The 16,351-nt window shown below is 34.7% G+C and overlaps 1 protein-coding gene, 1 long non-coding RNA gene and 1 pseudogene across 3 annotated transcripts; 2 read left to right on the top strand and 1 right to left on the bottom strand.

Annotated features, from left to right (window-relative positions):
- Window positions 1-5,940, top strand: ASP1 (aspartate aminotransferase 1). Its single transcript, XM_039031986.2, has 10 exons — window positions 1-404; window positions 992-1,077; window positions 2,173-2,379; window positions 2,498-2,603; window positions 2,727-2,831; window positions 2,920-3,092; window positions 3,489-3,648; window positions 4,391-4,486; window positions 4,935-5,029; window positions 5,594-5,940. The coding sequence occupies exons 1-10, from the start codon at window positions 213-215 to the stop codon at window positions 5,664-5,666; spliced, it is 1,293 nt and encodes a 430-aa protein (XP_038887914.1). The 5' UTR covers window positions 1-212; the 3' UTR covers window positions 5,667-5,940.
- A 1,665-nt stretch (window positions 5,941-7,605) lies between these two features.
- LOC120077891 (shaggy-related protein kinase zeta-like) lies at window positions 7,606-12,600 on the bottom strand (annotated as a pseudogene). Its single transcript, XR_016529671.1, has 12 exons — window positions 12,325-12,600; window positions 10,932-11,023; window positions 10,598-10,657; window positions 10,231-10,503; window positions 10,070-10,144; window positions 9,885-9,941; window positions 9,323-9,463; window positions 9,192-9,242; window positions 9,005-9,100; window positions 8,710-8,793; window positions 8,363-8,465; window positions 7,606-8,082 (listed from the first exon to the last, which is right to left on the bottom strand). The product of XR_016529671.1 is annotated as a shaggy-related protein kinase zeta-like (transcript).
- On the top strand, window positions 7,925-9,031 carry LOC150036345 (uncharacterized). The gene is made up of 4 exons (XR_016529672.1): window positions 7,925-8,066; window positions 8,210-8,267; window positions 8,376-8,488; window positions 8,715-9,031. It is a non-coding gene; the product is annotated as an uncharacterized LOC150036345 (long non-coding RNA).
- Window positions 12,601-16,351: the final 3,751 nt, after the last annotated feature.

Here is a 16,351-nt window from a genome sequence, read left to right as displayed (position 1 = left end):
AAGTAACATCGGCCATCAAAAGTTAGCTGAATATATTTAAAGCTCCATGGGCTGAGAATGAGGTTCGCATATCTATTTCTCCAGTTGGAGCCTGAAGCCTGAAACCGCTCTATTTTCGCGCCTCCTCAAAATCTCCTCCGCTACTTTTCTCTCGCATTTCCGTCGGAATTTTGTGGAGAGAACATCGAGAGAGAGCTAGCCCTGTACTGTTGATGTTCATGGCGTTGCAAGCAGCGATTTCGAGGAAGGTTTTAGACCAGAGCGGCCTGAGATGCTTCGTCGTCGGAGCTAGATCCATGTCGTCTTGGTGGAAGAGCGTAGAGCCGGCTCCGAAAGATCCGATTCTTGGCGTTACTGAAGCTTTCTTGGCCGATCCAAGTCCTAACAAAGTCAATGTTGGAGTAGTGAGTTTCTTCTTCCTCTTGTCCTGTTCGTCTTGGATTTTGCTTCGATCACTGTTTGATAGTTGTTGTTTATAATTTTGTGCATGTTTTGCGTCTCTTGAGTTTTTTATAACGAAGATCAAAGCGTCGGAATGAAAATTTTAAAATTGTCCATACGAGTGATGCGAAATTTTCTGTATCTGAGTGGAAAATGGAAATCGTATTCCATATGTTGATATATGAACTATTTGCTTCATCCGTCTTCTGTATATTTCTTGAATAATTGTCATTTCAACGGCACTGTTCCTGCGCGCATGCGAATAGCTTTCGAATTAAGCTCTGAGTTTGTCAAGTCATTAAACATTGGGGGATTCCATGTACGAGAACTATTAACTCTTAAGGTTTTATTGACGAATCTAGAAGCAGGAGTTTTGTCTTTCTCATTTATTAATTTAATATTTATAATGTCTATGATAATAGTTCTCGGATCGGAAAGTTCCTAATATTTGTTAATTGTTATTTTATAGGCAAATTACGGTATCTTTTGATAGTGTGCTGTCTTTTTCAGTGGAATCTTTAGATTTATCTTTACGTTTCTTCCACTTCAGGGTGCATATCGAGACGATAACGGAAAGCCGGTGGTCCTCGAATGTGTGAGGGAAGCTGAACGGAGGATCGCAGGAAACCTGAATATGTAAGACGGCGTGTATCGTAGTTTGATGCATTTAAATAATCATATCTTCATGTTATAATTTAATTAACAACTTGCTGCTGTGATTGCAACCTTTTACTGTCGTCTCACCAAGTTTATCGTTCTATCTTCGCCAACTAGATGGATTCCATTTTATATTCCGTGGAATTGGACCGTGGTCCATATTTTTGCCTTTGTTACCCGTACTTTTTCACTTCCACTATACATTGCATGCATTTGGATTCTTACAGACAACTATTGGAATCATCTCTCCCAGCATCATTAATTGTAATGATTGTTGGATTAAGTTAGCACTTGGGAACAGAAATGATGATATTAAGCCGTGAATTGGCATCAGGTTTTCTAGATTAATTCACGAATAAGATAACTACGGAGGCTCTTAATTATTCCTTCCCTAATATAATGCAACCAATTCTGCTTCTGTACCCTATAATTTGAAGGGAATGGGCACTCCACGAACTTGATTTTATTTGGCGGTATACCTGTTTGTGAGAATAATCAGAAGGAAAATCAGATATTTGATTGAAAAGACTTCCGTTTTTGCTAATTTTATTTTGTTATGGCGTGTCTCTGGAAACTTTGTCTACCTTAATTATTTTATCTCGGTTTCACTGAGATAAAATATTATTTCTATGTAGAACCGTGATACAGTTACATGGATGGTATTAACAAATACTCTGAGGAGCCTATTGGCATAACAATTGGGCATTCCTTTTTCTGTAGAAGGAATTCAGTGCCCCTTCTTCCCGTGTTTACGTATGCTAATTGAAAAACCCAGAGCTCTTCTTATTCACCTGAAGACAACTTCTATCGGCGTATGTCAGTGGGGATTTCCTTGTACATTATGTCATAGCTACAGAGATTTTACTGTTTAATTTATTTGTAATTTTCATGGTGACTGCCTACGTTTTTTTATATGAACGAAATTTTATCAGTGTTTGATTAATTTTTATTGCATACATCTAGACTTTTTGTGCACAAAACAGGGTATATCACCTGGTTGAGCGTCCACACTTGAAATTCATTAATTAATTTGAGTGCTTAAAAGTAATGACGGCATTTTGTCTGTTCCACCAGGGAATATCTTCCAATGGGAGGGAGTATAAAGATGGTGGAAGAAACACTGAAGCTGGCTTATGGGGAGAATTCTGACTTAATCAAAGATAAGAGGATAGCAGCTATACAATCTCTCTCTGGAACCGGAGCATGTCGAATTTTTGCTGACTTTCAAAAGCGTTTCCTTCCCGAATCCCAAATCTATATACCAGTCCCTACATGGGCTAAGTAAGAATTGTTGCTAAATCTGCATGCAAATCATTTAAGTTACCCCACCAATTCCATAGGGGAAAAATTTATAAGCTACTTCGTTGGTATGTTTTTTCTTACTCAAGATTTTCAACAGTCACCATAACATCTGGAGAGATGCACAAGTTCCTCAAAGGACATACCATTACTATCATCCAGAGTCTAAGGGATTAGACTTTTCTGCATTCATGGATGACATTAAGGTATTGAAGCATGTTGACATTTCCATGCTGTCTTATCTAATCATAGAATTCTAATATTTATGTTAATATTGCCTCATGAGCACACTACAGTCCGTTGATTTCTAATTTGCATAATTTGTTTAGAACGCTCCAAATGGTTCATTCTTTCTACTTCACGCATGTGCTCACAATCCGACTGGAGTGGATCCCACGGAGGAACAATGGAAAGAGATATCAAACCAGTTTAAGGTTAGAACAATTTTGGGATGATTATTCATACTTAGTGATTGTCACTGCTTCTTTGCCAGATATTAAGCACTGTGATTCTTTTTTTCAGGTAAAAGGTCATTTTGCATTTTTTGACATGGCATACCAAGGTTTTGCTAGTGGTGATCCAGAAAAAGATGCAAAGTCCATCAGGATCTTTCTTGAGGATGGCCATCATATCGGAATTGCTCAGTCATATGCTAAAAATATGGGACTCTATGGCCAGAGAGTAGGATGTCTTAGGTATGTGCCTCTCGACATCGAGATTCCACTTATTTATCTTTGCTATAAAAAACATGCCATCTCCTAGTAGGATCTACCCCTGGTGCATTTTTGTTAAAGTGGTTAACGTAACTTTGATGTGAATTTAGTAACTGGTAGTCATCAATTTCCTTGGCCAGATATAGTGGTCATTGGATCTTTTACTGTCACACATTACCTTTTAGAAGCCAAGCGCCTGTGACAAGTTTGTTGAATAATGTATTAATACAGTTAATAAAGAATTCGTTGTTTACTGAATTTGAGTCTTTAAGTTGATAAATTGATATCGTGTCTACTACATTTCACAATATTCATTTTACTCTACTTTATATTTTAAGCTATATAATTCTTGTGTTATTTACTGGCAATTAATTGCAGTGTGGTATGCGAAGATGAAAAACAAGCAGTCGCTGTTAAAAGTCAGCTGCAGCAGCTTGCTCGACCGATGTACAGTAATCCACCTGTTCATGGTGCATTGGTAGTTTCAATCATCCTTGGGGATCCAGACTTAAAGAAGTTATGGCTGAAAGAAGTTAAGGTAACTACGATTGATTCACAATATCCATTATGTTTATGCTCTACGTCGTCAATCGTCATATAACTTTTCTGTACTCTACTCTGATTTCGTCATTTAATTAAAATCATAGTACATATATCCATCTTTTAATTTGAGATAAACATGCTGATTTTCATACGTCTCACTTTCCAAGTATCGGATAATCTATAATCATTTTGATTTATGGTATTGGCATGTGCTCCAATCCAAGAGGTTGTACTTGGAGGTTCAATACTCCACCTTGCAGTTGTACTAGTTAAGCTTCTTAAGCTTCTTTTGCTCATGCAATATCTTTTGTTTGGAGATATTTTATGATAATGTAGTTTATCCCAAAACCATCGATAATGATCCAATGCATAATCTGTGTAAAGAAGTCCCTAAGAACGAGGAATTTTCCACCCGGCATTTCTGAGTTTGTTATGATATAGTTTTTGGGAGGTCGAATTTCAAATTATGATATAGTTTCTGACAGGTAAAGTTTCAAATTACATCATAACATTAATTATTCTTCCATCAGCTTCGGATGGTGTTATCTTCCTGAAGGGCAAACTTCAATGTAATTTTCATGCTTGCCTTGTTATTTACTACAAATCTTTAGAGATGGAAGAAATTTTGAGGCTGACGCCAATCTATTCAATTAAACAGAAAAAGAAAACTCAATTCAATAATTATTCACTCCCCAATTAATAGATGTCCTCATCTTCATCTTATTTTCTGTATTCAGGTCATGGCGGATCGAATCATTGGTATGCGAACTGCTCTACGAGAAAACCTTGAAAAGTTGGGATCACCATTGTCTTGGGAACATATAACCAAACAGGTACTTAAAGAAGAGCTTACCGGATAAAATATCCATTATTCTTCCAAAGGTCGTTCGATTTCACCTGTAATTTTTTTTAACTAAAGCCCTGTCTGTTAATAATTTGGTTTTTAGTTTTTAGCTTTTGAAGATTAACTCTTACGCCCAAATTCCTTGCTTTATTACCTACTTCCTACCACCGTTTCAAAAAAACAAAGCAAAGGTTTGAAAACTAAAAAAATCATTTATTTATTTATTTTTTTGAATTTAACTTAAAATTAAAAAAGATAGATGAAAAACATTATAAGAAATTAAGGGAAAATAGATTTATTTTTCAAATACTAAAAACCAACAAGGCCTCAAAAGAACGTTTGCAATTTCCTAATACTGATTGCTTGTTTTGCATGTCATTTTCGTTTTATTTTAAACCGTTTGGTAATCTTAATGGTTTTGCTGTTCCATTGCACAGATTGGGATGTTCTGTTACAGTGGATTGACGCCCGAACAGGTGGACCGTTTGACAAATGAATATCACATTTACATGACTAGAAATGGCCGCATAAGGTAATTTCACAGGTGAACTAGACACATGCATAGGATTCGATAATCCATTCATTTTCAGTTTTTAGTTTTATGCTTCTCCATAATTTCTTTGGTATATTTTTCACTTTTCTTAAAAGAAACATTTGAATTATAAATCAAATTTCAAACCTAATGAGTTTTTAAATTTATTTTTTTTAGTTTTCAAAATTTTAAAAATAAACATATGAAACGTGTCTTAACGTTGACCTCTGCTCAGTTATAACAAAAAAAGAAAAATAAAAGAAAAATAAAAAGAAAGTGATTAACTTGGTTTTCCAATTGGAATTTGGAAGATTTGTAAACTTGATTTTTGAAATCCGAGTCCAAAAACTATTTGCTTTTTAGTTTTTGAAAATTAAGTTAGAGAAGAATATCTTTGTATCTATTCTCTAAAAATATTTTCACAATCCAAAACTTTTTTTTTTTTTTTTTTTAGAAAAGGAGAAGCTTTTTTTTCAGAAATTTTGACAACATAAAAAATAGAAGAATAAAAAACAATCGGAAATCGTTAGTCCGTTTGGTAACAAAATCAATGCATGTATACAGCATGGCAGGTGTTACAACCGGTAACGTACCATATCTGGCAAACGCCATTCATGAGGTGACAAAATCTGTTTAATTGATTGCGGCTTACAAATTTGCTTTACAAAATGATACGCTACGGGAGAGTTTCTGCCTGGCGAATAAAGGTACCTATTTACAAATTCCTTCCCTCTTCCCTTTTAGTTTAAATGGGGAAGGGGTCACACACAGATCAAACTTTGATTTTTGTCCTCATAAATTATGTTCCCTATACTTTTCGTGGATTTTCAAGTTGCAATTCAACTTGCATTCGCGAGTCTTAAGTCAATTGTCAAATTCAAATTCCAGCTAAATAATCCATTTTTGATCCATTTGCTTTGCGCGTATAACTTCAATGGAGGTTTTAAATCTTCAGTTCGGTTGTCTTTATCTCTCCTGCAATCTGATTTTACTTCCAACTTCTCTTTCTGAAATAATATTTGTTGTTTCTTCTAGCATGCCCTAAATCACTTCACACTCAAAAAGTTTTTCCTCAATTACTCTCTTAAATCACTCCAAAATATGTCGTCCAAAATCAATTTAACGTTTCTTTTCATATAATCAAATTTAATTTTATATAGTAAAAGGCTGGTCGTGAGATGCTAGTGTTTTTCAACATGACTAGCTTAAGGTTAATCACTTCTGTACGTATTTTTTTAATCTCATTTTGGAAAACATTTAATACTCATTTCTTTTCCTTTCTAAAAAACCAAATCCAAATTAAAAGATTAATTTATTTATTCTTTACCTTTTGAAATGAATCCTCAACTTTCCGTTTTTACAAGATAGAAAAAAGTGTTTCTTTTATCTCAACTTTACTTGCAATTTCAAAACACTTCTCAAATTTAAAAAGAAAAATTCAGAAAATCGGACCGGTTATCAGTAATTTATTTTGATAGTGAAAAACCTAAAACTAGACGTCAAAATAAAATGGCAACCCAACATAATCTAGAAATTTAAGTCCCATTTAAAAACCATTCAGCTTTTTATTATTATTATTATTGTTATTATTATTATTATTATTAATAATTAAGCCTATTAGGAATGAACATGATAGACTAGAAAATCAAAGCAACAAACCGAACCGAAGACGGTTGGTCGGAAGAACAAACCAAATTGACATTCTTTAAAAAAATTTAAAGAATAATCTATCAAAATCAAGATCGGTTTGAACATCTACTAAATCAATTATGATTGATTCGGTGCGAGTTTGTTAGAAAATCGACTACGATCAACTGTTGAACACCCCCTAAAGTCAACACAAATTTTAAAAAAATTTAAATCTCGTTGGTAATCATTTGATTTTTGTTTTTAAAAATTAAACCTATAACATTACTTCCACCTTCAAATTTCTTTTTAGTTATCTACTTTTTACCAATGATTTAATAAATTAAATCAAAATTTACAAATATAAAAAAAAAACAGCTTTTAAAAGTTTTTGTTTTTGGAATTTGATTAAGAATTCAACACTTGATAAAGGTGCAGATCTTTGGAGGAAACAAGTTCAATTTTTTTAAAAAACGAAATGATTATCAAAACTAAAAACAGAAAATTTAGATGAAACCTAAAATTTTGAGATATAAAAGTTTCAAAGATTTTGGAAAAATGGCATGCCTAATGAGGGAAACAGTACACTAGAGAAAAAAAAGAAAATCCAAAATCTATATCGACTCATTGCCTAACTTACTGCAGATTTTCGTTAGACAGATAGATGGGATGATGATGACGGACCTAAGAAAAAGAGAACGAAAATGTGAAATTACCAAACATATTCTTACGCAATTGTCGGCCGCCAATTTTTCATGCTTGACATATGATTAACCCATCGGGAGATCCATTCATTTGATCGCTTTTCTTCTCTGCCTGCAAAGTAAAAAACAGTGCCATTCTTTTCCCTCTTTTTTCCTTTTCCAGCGACAAATCTACAGTAAAAAGCTTAAAAGTGGTACACGCTACATAATGATTATAAGCTCCTATACAAACAAAGAGCATAGCTGTAATTAAAGACGAGATATAACGGCGATGATTATTAGCTAACTGTATAACAATCTATAATAAGCCACTCTTGAGAGCTTGTATTGGGATTTTGCATATACCTAAGACCTAGCAAGACGTGAGATACAATACAAGTACCCTTTATATACTCCTAGCTATCTAGAATTTGTGCGGTAAAAATAATAATGTACAGACGTAGTAAATATATATATTATTATATTAACCAAATGTAAAAGTAGTTGATATTTTACCACTTCCGCAATGGCGTTGGATAGACTCCATATGTGGAAATTTCCTGAATGGTTGGTTTTCAGAGACCGCAGGCCTCGCTAGCTTCACAACATATGCTAGATAAACTTGTACTTTCATAGCTTCGAGTTGATCTATGTAACTGCATGATGAGGGAATGCAAGTCCGGTCTGCCGCCGAACGTGCTCTGGTATGAGCCTCTTTATCAGTTCAGGTGATGCTCCGGAAAGCTGAAAAATAAATTCAATGATGGAAAAAATAATCAACGAAAGTACAGTCATGTTCTATTTGTCAAAAACACATTAACAGCTTGAACTCTTTTCCCTTTTCCTTTTTCTTCTTTTTGTGGACGAGCAGTGCCGTTGGATGGAATGTCAACTCTCAAATAGTTCAAAACTCATTTTCTACTCAAATGGTAAACTAATTATGCTTTCATTGTCCTTTAATTTGATGTGAAGTATTACTTGGGCTAAATTTACTGCCGGAAAAAGAAATGTAAATGAGACATACTTCCTGTTTAAAGTTGAAGAGCCCGGGGCAACTGACGACCAGTAGGAAGGCGTGCATTAGGCTCCCGAAGCTCATCAAAGAAAGGATGTGCACACGCTTCAAGCTGCCCATGGGGGATTATAGTTGGTAAGAAAAACAGCATTGTCTATCTTTAACAAACTGAAAAACATGATGTAATAATGTATAGATGAAAATGGTAGAAATTGAGAATTCAGCACATAGCATGGCCAAACATTCCAACATGGTAAAGATTCCGGTTATATGTGCAAGCAGGATAGTTAATTAAGTAGGTGTTATTATATACATTATCAGATATCAACAGTAAAGTCTGAAATGTTTGAACTCACTGCAGTGCACCGGAGACCAGGTGAATATTGAAGAAGCCTTGAAGCAAGATCTATTGCTTCAGGTGGCATTCGTTTGTGGAAGACCTAAATGGATATTGTGTAAATGTATTAGTTATAGTAAAATTGCAAAAGTGAGTTAAATCAATCACAAATGGATTCATTCAAACAAAAAGTTATGCAATAGCTGCTTTATAAAAGTGAGACGGAAAAATAATGTATGGGTGATGTATATTCATAATATGACTGCACGAATACGCTGATAGAACCTCGAGACATGCACGAGCTAATAAAATACCTTGTGCCATGGATGGGCTTTAATCTGAGGAAACCTAAAATCTGTATAATCTGGATTCATGCATCGAATTTCTTCTCGAGTTGGAGTGCCAAGAACCTTCAAGTTGGTAAAAGAAAAGTAAAGTTACAACGGTCATACTTCCACGGCCATAAAGAATATGTTCATTGAACCAGAAATAAGGCTTCACCTTGATTATCTCAACCAGCTGATCTACGGCACTTTCCCCAGGAAATAATGGCTACAAAGAGAGACAAAAGTTAAATTGAAGGAATTTCATAACCTCTCTGTCATAGCAAGTAACTGCCATAAGATGTCAACCTGGCCTAGAAGCAGCTCAGCAAGAACACAACCAGCTGACCATATGTCTATGGATGTAGAATACTCTGTTGCACCAAATATGAGCTCTGGAGCTCGATAGTAACGGGAGCATATGTAAGAGATGTTTGCTTCACCCTTAATCTGACGATAGAGATATATTAAAGATACTGTTGACCAAAGGGTATAGAAGAAAGAGTAATTAATTAATCGTGAACCAATTATCAATGCTATAACTTTGATTGCTCTAATAAGCAAATCTGAAAATCAGACGTCATAATTTTAGACCACTTGCAGAGTAATTATGCATACCAAGTCACCAAAATACTGGGTGCGCCTCCTAATCCCTAGGCCTTCTTGTTCTTTGCATAAATCTCTTGTACTTTGAGCATTAGTCTCATTTCATTTTAGAATCGTTTCCATTAAAAAAAAAAATTAACCAAAATAAGGTCGTTTCTTTTTGGTGTAACACTGGGATCCGCATCATTGACCATTATACTTTGAGCATAGCCTTGTTATCAAAGATGTAAGATAGAAATAGAAATAGTGAAAGTGAAAGCCATACCAGGACTTTTGCACTTCCAAAATCACAAAGCTTGACCTGGTGCGTAAGAGGATCAACCTGCAAAATTTATTATATGTTAGAAGGAACCTTGAATTAAGATGCAAATTGTAAGAGGCCAATCGATTAAATCAAGTATGAAACTACTTTTTAGCTTGCAAATAATAAGAGACAAATAAGTTACATACCAAAAGATTGTGAGGCTTTACATCTCGATGACAAACTCCAGGAACAGTGTGTATATAAGCTAGTCCCCTAAAGATCTAATAAACACATTGATTTAATTTCGGAATGCAGATGGAAAAGGACAGAAAAATGTTGAATAGTCTCTGGGTGTGTGAATTCCTACTTGGTAAGTGTAAAGTTTCACGTAGATGAGTGGCATCCTCTGGTTTATACTGCAGTAGTGCTTCAATACTCGATACATAGTCTCAGGAACGTATTCCATGACCAGATTTAAGAAGAGTTCATCTTTATTAGTTGTAGAAAAAAAACAATGCTTCAAGGAAACAACATTTGGATGATCCATCAAGCGCATCAACTGAAGCTCACGATTTTTATAACGCCTGTCCTGCAAGACTTTCTTTATTGCAAAAGTCTCTCCAGTTTCCAAGCATTTAGCCTAAGATAGGTATCAAGAAAATTTCAAATAGAAATATAGAACAAAGGAAAGGAAAGGAAATTTCAACAGATGTTTTATTAGTCTTTCTATATACCTGGAAAACAACTCCAAATGATCCGGAACCAACAACACGTTCCGCCATGTAGCTAATAGTCTAAAGCAATGTGAAAATCAAGGGGAAAAAAGTAAGCAGTTTAGCCAATCAAAACATTGGAGAACAATAAAATGCTAGTAAGTAACACCAAGTAACAAGTCTTGGTTGCCGTACAAGAAGCAAAAACGACCAACCAAAAATTTATTATAATAACTAAGTTGACAAAAATGGAGCCAATATTCGCAATTGAAAGGTTCTACGGATACGTAAGTGAATATCAGTAATTGTATAAAATAAAATTCTTCTAGAAAAAGGTATAAAATAAAATTATAACCTGTTTCTGCTCGCCATTTTTCCCTCCAATAGTAGTGGAGATTATGTGACCAGTTACCGCATCCTTACTTTCTACAGTAGTCGATGACATTCCTGCAATTTTGTAGTAACATATAACAAAAGATGAGTTAAGTTCCTAAACAATAAGGAAGACCAACATTTGAATACTTGGCAAATAACATTTCCAAACTTAAAATTGATATAGGTACCATTCAATGGCCTCAATTTGAACACACAAGACATCAACCGTCCCTCTCGAATATATATATTTTAATCAGAAACTGACTATTTTGCTGATCACATTCCGTATTAGGTCTCTATTTTTCAGTGAAATGATTGCCAATCGATGTAAAACACTATAAAGTCTTCAAACACTAAAACACAAGAATATTAATTGCCAAGGATTTGGAACCATCCGCATTTGCCGATGCTAGTATTTGGAATGTTTGTAAATATAAGGATGTGTCGAGAAAGCCATGAAAAGGAGAAGCAAGTTCAAAAGGAGTAGGAAAAAAATATCGATGTCTTCGAAATATAAAAAAACGAAAGATATAGAGAATCAGGTATCATCAACATCCTCAGCCAAACTGCAAGCATTTAAAACACAAGAAACCAAAAGTTAAAAGCCTCAAATAGTTGAAACATTACCTACTGTACTGTCGCCGAAGGCCAAAATCAAGTGATACAATACTTAACAAACAGATAAATGCTTGTACACAAGCATCAAGAATTGATCATCCAATGGAGAAATTAATTCTCTTTAAGACAATAAAACATATCAAGCAAATTCAAGATAGAAGACAGCCTAACCAAGTAACTTCAGGTCGAGTCAGATTGAGCAGTCAATGTCATCATGACATTGCAAAATCGAAGGGCGGAAAGAGAACGAAGCACCTTCAGCAACTAAGACGACAAGATTTGACAGAGAGAAAATGAAAATACTCGAAGAAATCCGTATTCGGTTTCGACAACGCACATTAACTGTTGTTTGACGAGATCGAGAGAAACGAAAGGAGATAACAAGATAAATCCGCGTTTAATTTACTCTTAATTTTAGCAGTCAAAATAAAAGAAACTAAGCGGAGAAGATTAAGCTCGTAATCAGGATCATAATCTCGACCAAATTTTCATAAATAGAAAAATGCAGTACCAATAGCAAACAGTTTCGTATAGACATAAAAGTAAAACTAGTTCAAGAAACAAAATCCCTCCAATCGCATACTGAATCAGAAAACAGACCGATCAGAAAGCATAAGCATTTTGAAAGCAACAAAATCGCTTCCAAAAAACGCGAGATCAAACGCGATTCATGAACCATCGCTACAACAAACACGAAAATGAACAAGAGAAAGAAAGTAAATAACTCGAAACAAAGTAAAGAAAGCAAAAACTACCTTATCGGAGTCCATTGCAGAATCACGGAGAATGTAGTCTGAAGAGGTTCAGAGGATCATTCCAAAGCCAAAGCCGTGCCGCAGAAACTCCGGTAGCCGACGGTGCAATGCGGAGCCTTAGGAATCAGGAGGCAATGCGAGAGTGAGAGAACACCGAGCCCTCGCCATTTCAATTTCTACATGGAATTTCTCGGTTTGTTCATCGTCTTTGAGAATAAAGAGAGTGGTAGACCCAGTGGACTAAGAGAGTGGCGAATGGTCCAGTCAGAGGGCTTTATGAAATTGGTATCTTATGATCTTATCTAAGTCCAGAGTCAGTGCCGGTGGCTCCGTGTGAGAGCCCACATGTTAACTAAGGTGAACCTGCGCCCAATGGGACATATTCGACAAGGATCACATGATGTGGAACCCCAATGATTCAATATTTTTAAAGCAAAAGTCCTTTTTTCCCACCTAATTTTATTGTTAACATTAAGAGGACGTTTGGGGCATAGAATAGTTATTATATTCAGTGGGTTATAATAAACTGTCTGTTTTTATAGTCTGTATTTGGATGGAGACTATTATAGTCTGATTTATAATAGTCTATATTTGGAGTGTATAATTAATATTTTGTCTTATAATAATTTGTGTTTATAGTGTAAGTTATTATAGTATGAATTATAACATTATGTATTTTGAATGTAGATTATTTTAGACCATGTGTAACTTTTCTACTATCATATTTTATAATACTAATAATTATGCATATGAAATATCATATTTTGAAAATATAATTAAGACTATATGTTCCACCAATTTATACAAAATTAATTTGATTATAATTAATATTAAAAGCTAACCACCATTTTTTTGCCATCTTGGGCTACCTTGGTTAACATGGCCAAAAAAGAAAAAAAAAATACATTACTTTCGATGTAATTCATGTGTTTCATATATATAACTCTCTTTTTTTGAGGTAAAAAAAATGTAAGACAAAATAACTAATTCATGATTGCATGATTAAAATTTAAGACAAATTCTCTTTGAACTATTCGGTTCTTAGCGTCGTGGGCTAAAATATGTAAGAACATGGCAATCATCTCCTCCATGTCTATAACTTCAGTTTTAACTAATCCGTCAGTTGTCTTAAGTAAATGACATAAAATGGCAAAACATCTTCTATCCATTTTTGTACTTTGACGACAACATAAATCGGACTCATGAATGAGTTGAAAGTAAGCTAATTGTCTAATATGATGTCTACTGTCGTGTGATATGATTTCTATTCCTCCCATGGTCATTCAGTAATAACTCTAGTGTTAAAAGTAACTGACGTTGTGAAGCTGTAAATGCTGTTAGTATCGTAACTAGTTCAGTTGGGTTCATTATGTACTAAAAAAATTGGAACTGGTCCTGAAAAAAATTAGATCATAAAATAATTACAATACCAATTTTTTAGTCAAATTCTAGAAATATTTCATAGTCATATTAACACTGTTTTTTTTTTTAAAAAAAAATGTTAACAACACTTTTTATATTACTTTTTTTTTAAAAAAAGATATTATTTTGTTAAATAAACTTAGTCAAACTCCAAAAGTAAAAACTATTTTTTCCATGTTAACAAGACTGTTAATTTTTTTTCATGTTAACACTGTTTTTTTCCATGTTAACAGCACTTAAAAAACAACACTTTTTATATTTCTTTTTTTATTATCCAATCCTAAAAAGGAAAATTTGTACGAATGACCAATTTTTTGGGTCCAAAATGTCAAATGACCCATTTTTTGTAAAAAAAATGTCAATTGACTATCTGTTGACATCATTGCCATACCAGATTACGTAAATACCCTCGGCTCTTTGTCTTCTTACCATTTTACTGAAAACCAAAACTAAACTAAAACTCTTCAAAGGTAACGGCTTGCAAAATCCATCATTTGGGCTTTCAAAACCTTCCATTGCTGCCGACAAATCAAATTTGATTGGAAAATGATTTCAATATGTGCCGATTGTGTCTTAAACTGATTGATAATAGGGATAGGGTGGGTCGTTCTGGGGTTTAGAAATACTGTGAACTTATGATTTTTTTTGTTTATTTTTTTGGTTTTCGATGTGTTCTGAGGTTGAAGATGAGTAGAAAGAGAGAATGTGAGCGAGATAAGTGAGAGTGAAATTGGTGCGAGTGACACCAACGAGACAATGTCTAAAGAAAATCTTTCTCTTTCTTTCTTCTTGGTGGCATTGAAAATCCAACCTGCAAGACATCAACTGTTCTTCTTCTCCGCTGATGATGCTCGTGACTTCTTCTCTGACCAACTTCAACAAAACTAAAGTTGATAAAACTAAAGAAAGAGAGAGAGAGAGCGAGACCGAGACCAAGAGAAAGGGAGAGAGAGCGAGATAAATGGAAAGAGAGAGAGACGAGAGTTATGAAGAGAGAGAGGGAGATAACGAGAGATATGGAGGGAAAGAGAGTGAGAGATATGGAGAGATATGAAGAGAGAAAGAGAGAGGGCGAGAGATATGGAGAGAGAGAGCCAGAGTGAGGGAGACAGGGAAAGAAATATGAAGAGAGAGGGGGGGAGAGAGCGAGACATATAGAGGGAGGGAGAGTGAGAGATATGGAGTGAGAGGGAGAGATATGGAGAGAGAGCGAAACATGAGCATATCGTTCAATGGGACAAGAAAGGAGAGAAATCGAGGGAGAACGATCGGACAAGAAAGGAGATAGGAATGCAATGGAGACTAGAGAATATGCAAACAGTGAATCGTGGGGTTGGGAACGGTTTTCCTAGAGTTATAATCTGATAATATAATTGGAGCTCCAACTAAAAATAGTTGGAGCCCCAAACAAGGAGTGAGTTATTATATCCTACTCCACCCCACTTTACTTTTTGGCCTAAACATGCCCTAATTATATCTATATTATCCATACATTATGTATACAACACTCAAATTGGTTAAAAGATTAAATCAGAATAGTTAAAAAAATCTAATCATGTCGATCTATGGGTCTTATTATGTTTTTTTTTTTTGTAAAAAATATAGAGTTGCAATTAAATGAATAGGACCTTACAGTTCGAGGTCAAGACACAAACACAACCAAAGAAAAAAGAGAAACAAAAACAAAAATACAAAGAAAATGCATACACAATTTAAAGAAAGAGGTCCCAAGGGGGAGAACTTGCTTGAGTGCCCTTAATAGAAGTCGTAAGTCATTGCGAACAACAATAAAAACATTAGATTGCACGAGCTAACTAACCAATTGGGAAGAACACAAGGTGGCTCCATGGACACAAAGACGATAAATAACTACACACTAAGCGACTGATCTAGACCTTACGCCTCAATCGGTCACCCATACTAAAGTGACATATCAAATGCTTTGTATCCTAATGAGCGATCCTATGAGAGCAAGTGCCCCACAAGAGCATGTCCCTTAAACAGTTTGGCTAAAAGAGCAAAATAATAATAATAATAATAATAAAAATCAATGGTCTCTTAGTCTCAACTCCACTAGTGCACATATCATATGCACTAGGAATATTAGAATATTAACTGCTGATACAATCATGCGTTCCAAATAGCAAACCAAGAAATGAAAGAACATATGAAAATATTACCTCAAAACCAAAAAGGTTAGACTAAGCTAACACATGGTTCCTAGGCCAAAAAGAATCCCATGCACTAGCAACCCAAAGCTCTCTTGAGCAACAATGAAGTCAGGTCACACGATTCTCCATTCCAGCCTCATCCACCATCGATTGAGCTTACTTAAAAGAGATCAACTAGCTTTCTAGAGGTAGAATGCTAGTTCTAAGTCCCATTATTGTAAAGGAAATCACCAACCTTAACATGAAAGAAGCTAGTTGAAGGGATTGAATCCCAATGTAGAAGCATTTTATCGCTTTTGTCTCTGAATTGGGAGAGACGATTTTGCAGAATTAATAAAAACAGATTAAGCATGTTTTTTTTTTTTTTAATTTTTTTTTTTTTTTTTTATATCAAGGAGAGATGAAGATTAATTTACCTCTGTAGAACCTCTTTA

The sequence above is a fragment of the Benincasa hispida genome, chromosome 5 (assembly GCF_027475165.1).
Source record: "Benincasa hispida cultivar pf3 chromosome 5, pf3_genome.v1.1, whole genome shotgun sequence".
In the NCBI taxonomy this organism is placed as follows: Eukaryota; Viridiplantae; Streptophyta; class Magnoliopsida; order Cucurbitales; family Cucurbitaceae; genus Benincasa; species Benincasa hispida.
Note: the sequence above shows the minus strand (reverse complement) of the source record. Positions and strands in the feature narration are given on the sequence as shown.

What these genes read in the sequence shown, in the direction of transcription:
- ASP1 (XM_039031986.2), top strand. Translation starts at nt 213, where the DNA reads ATGTTCATGGCGTTGCAAGCAGCGATTTCGAGGAAGGTTTTAGACCAG. An exon ending in ACAAAGTCAATGTTGGAGTA is followed by an intron (nt 405 to 991) that starts GTGAGTTTCTTC and finishes CTTCCACTTCAG; the next exon opens with GGTGCATATCGAGACGATAA. An exon ending in GGGAACATATAACCAAACAG is followed by an intron (nt 4,487 to 4,934) that starts GTACTTAAAGAA and finishes TCCATTGCACAG; the next exon opens with ATTGGGATGTTCTGTTACAG.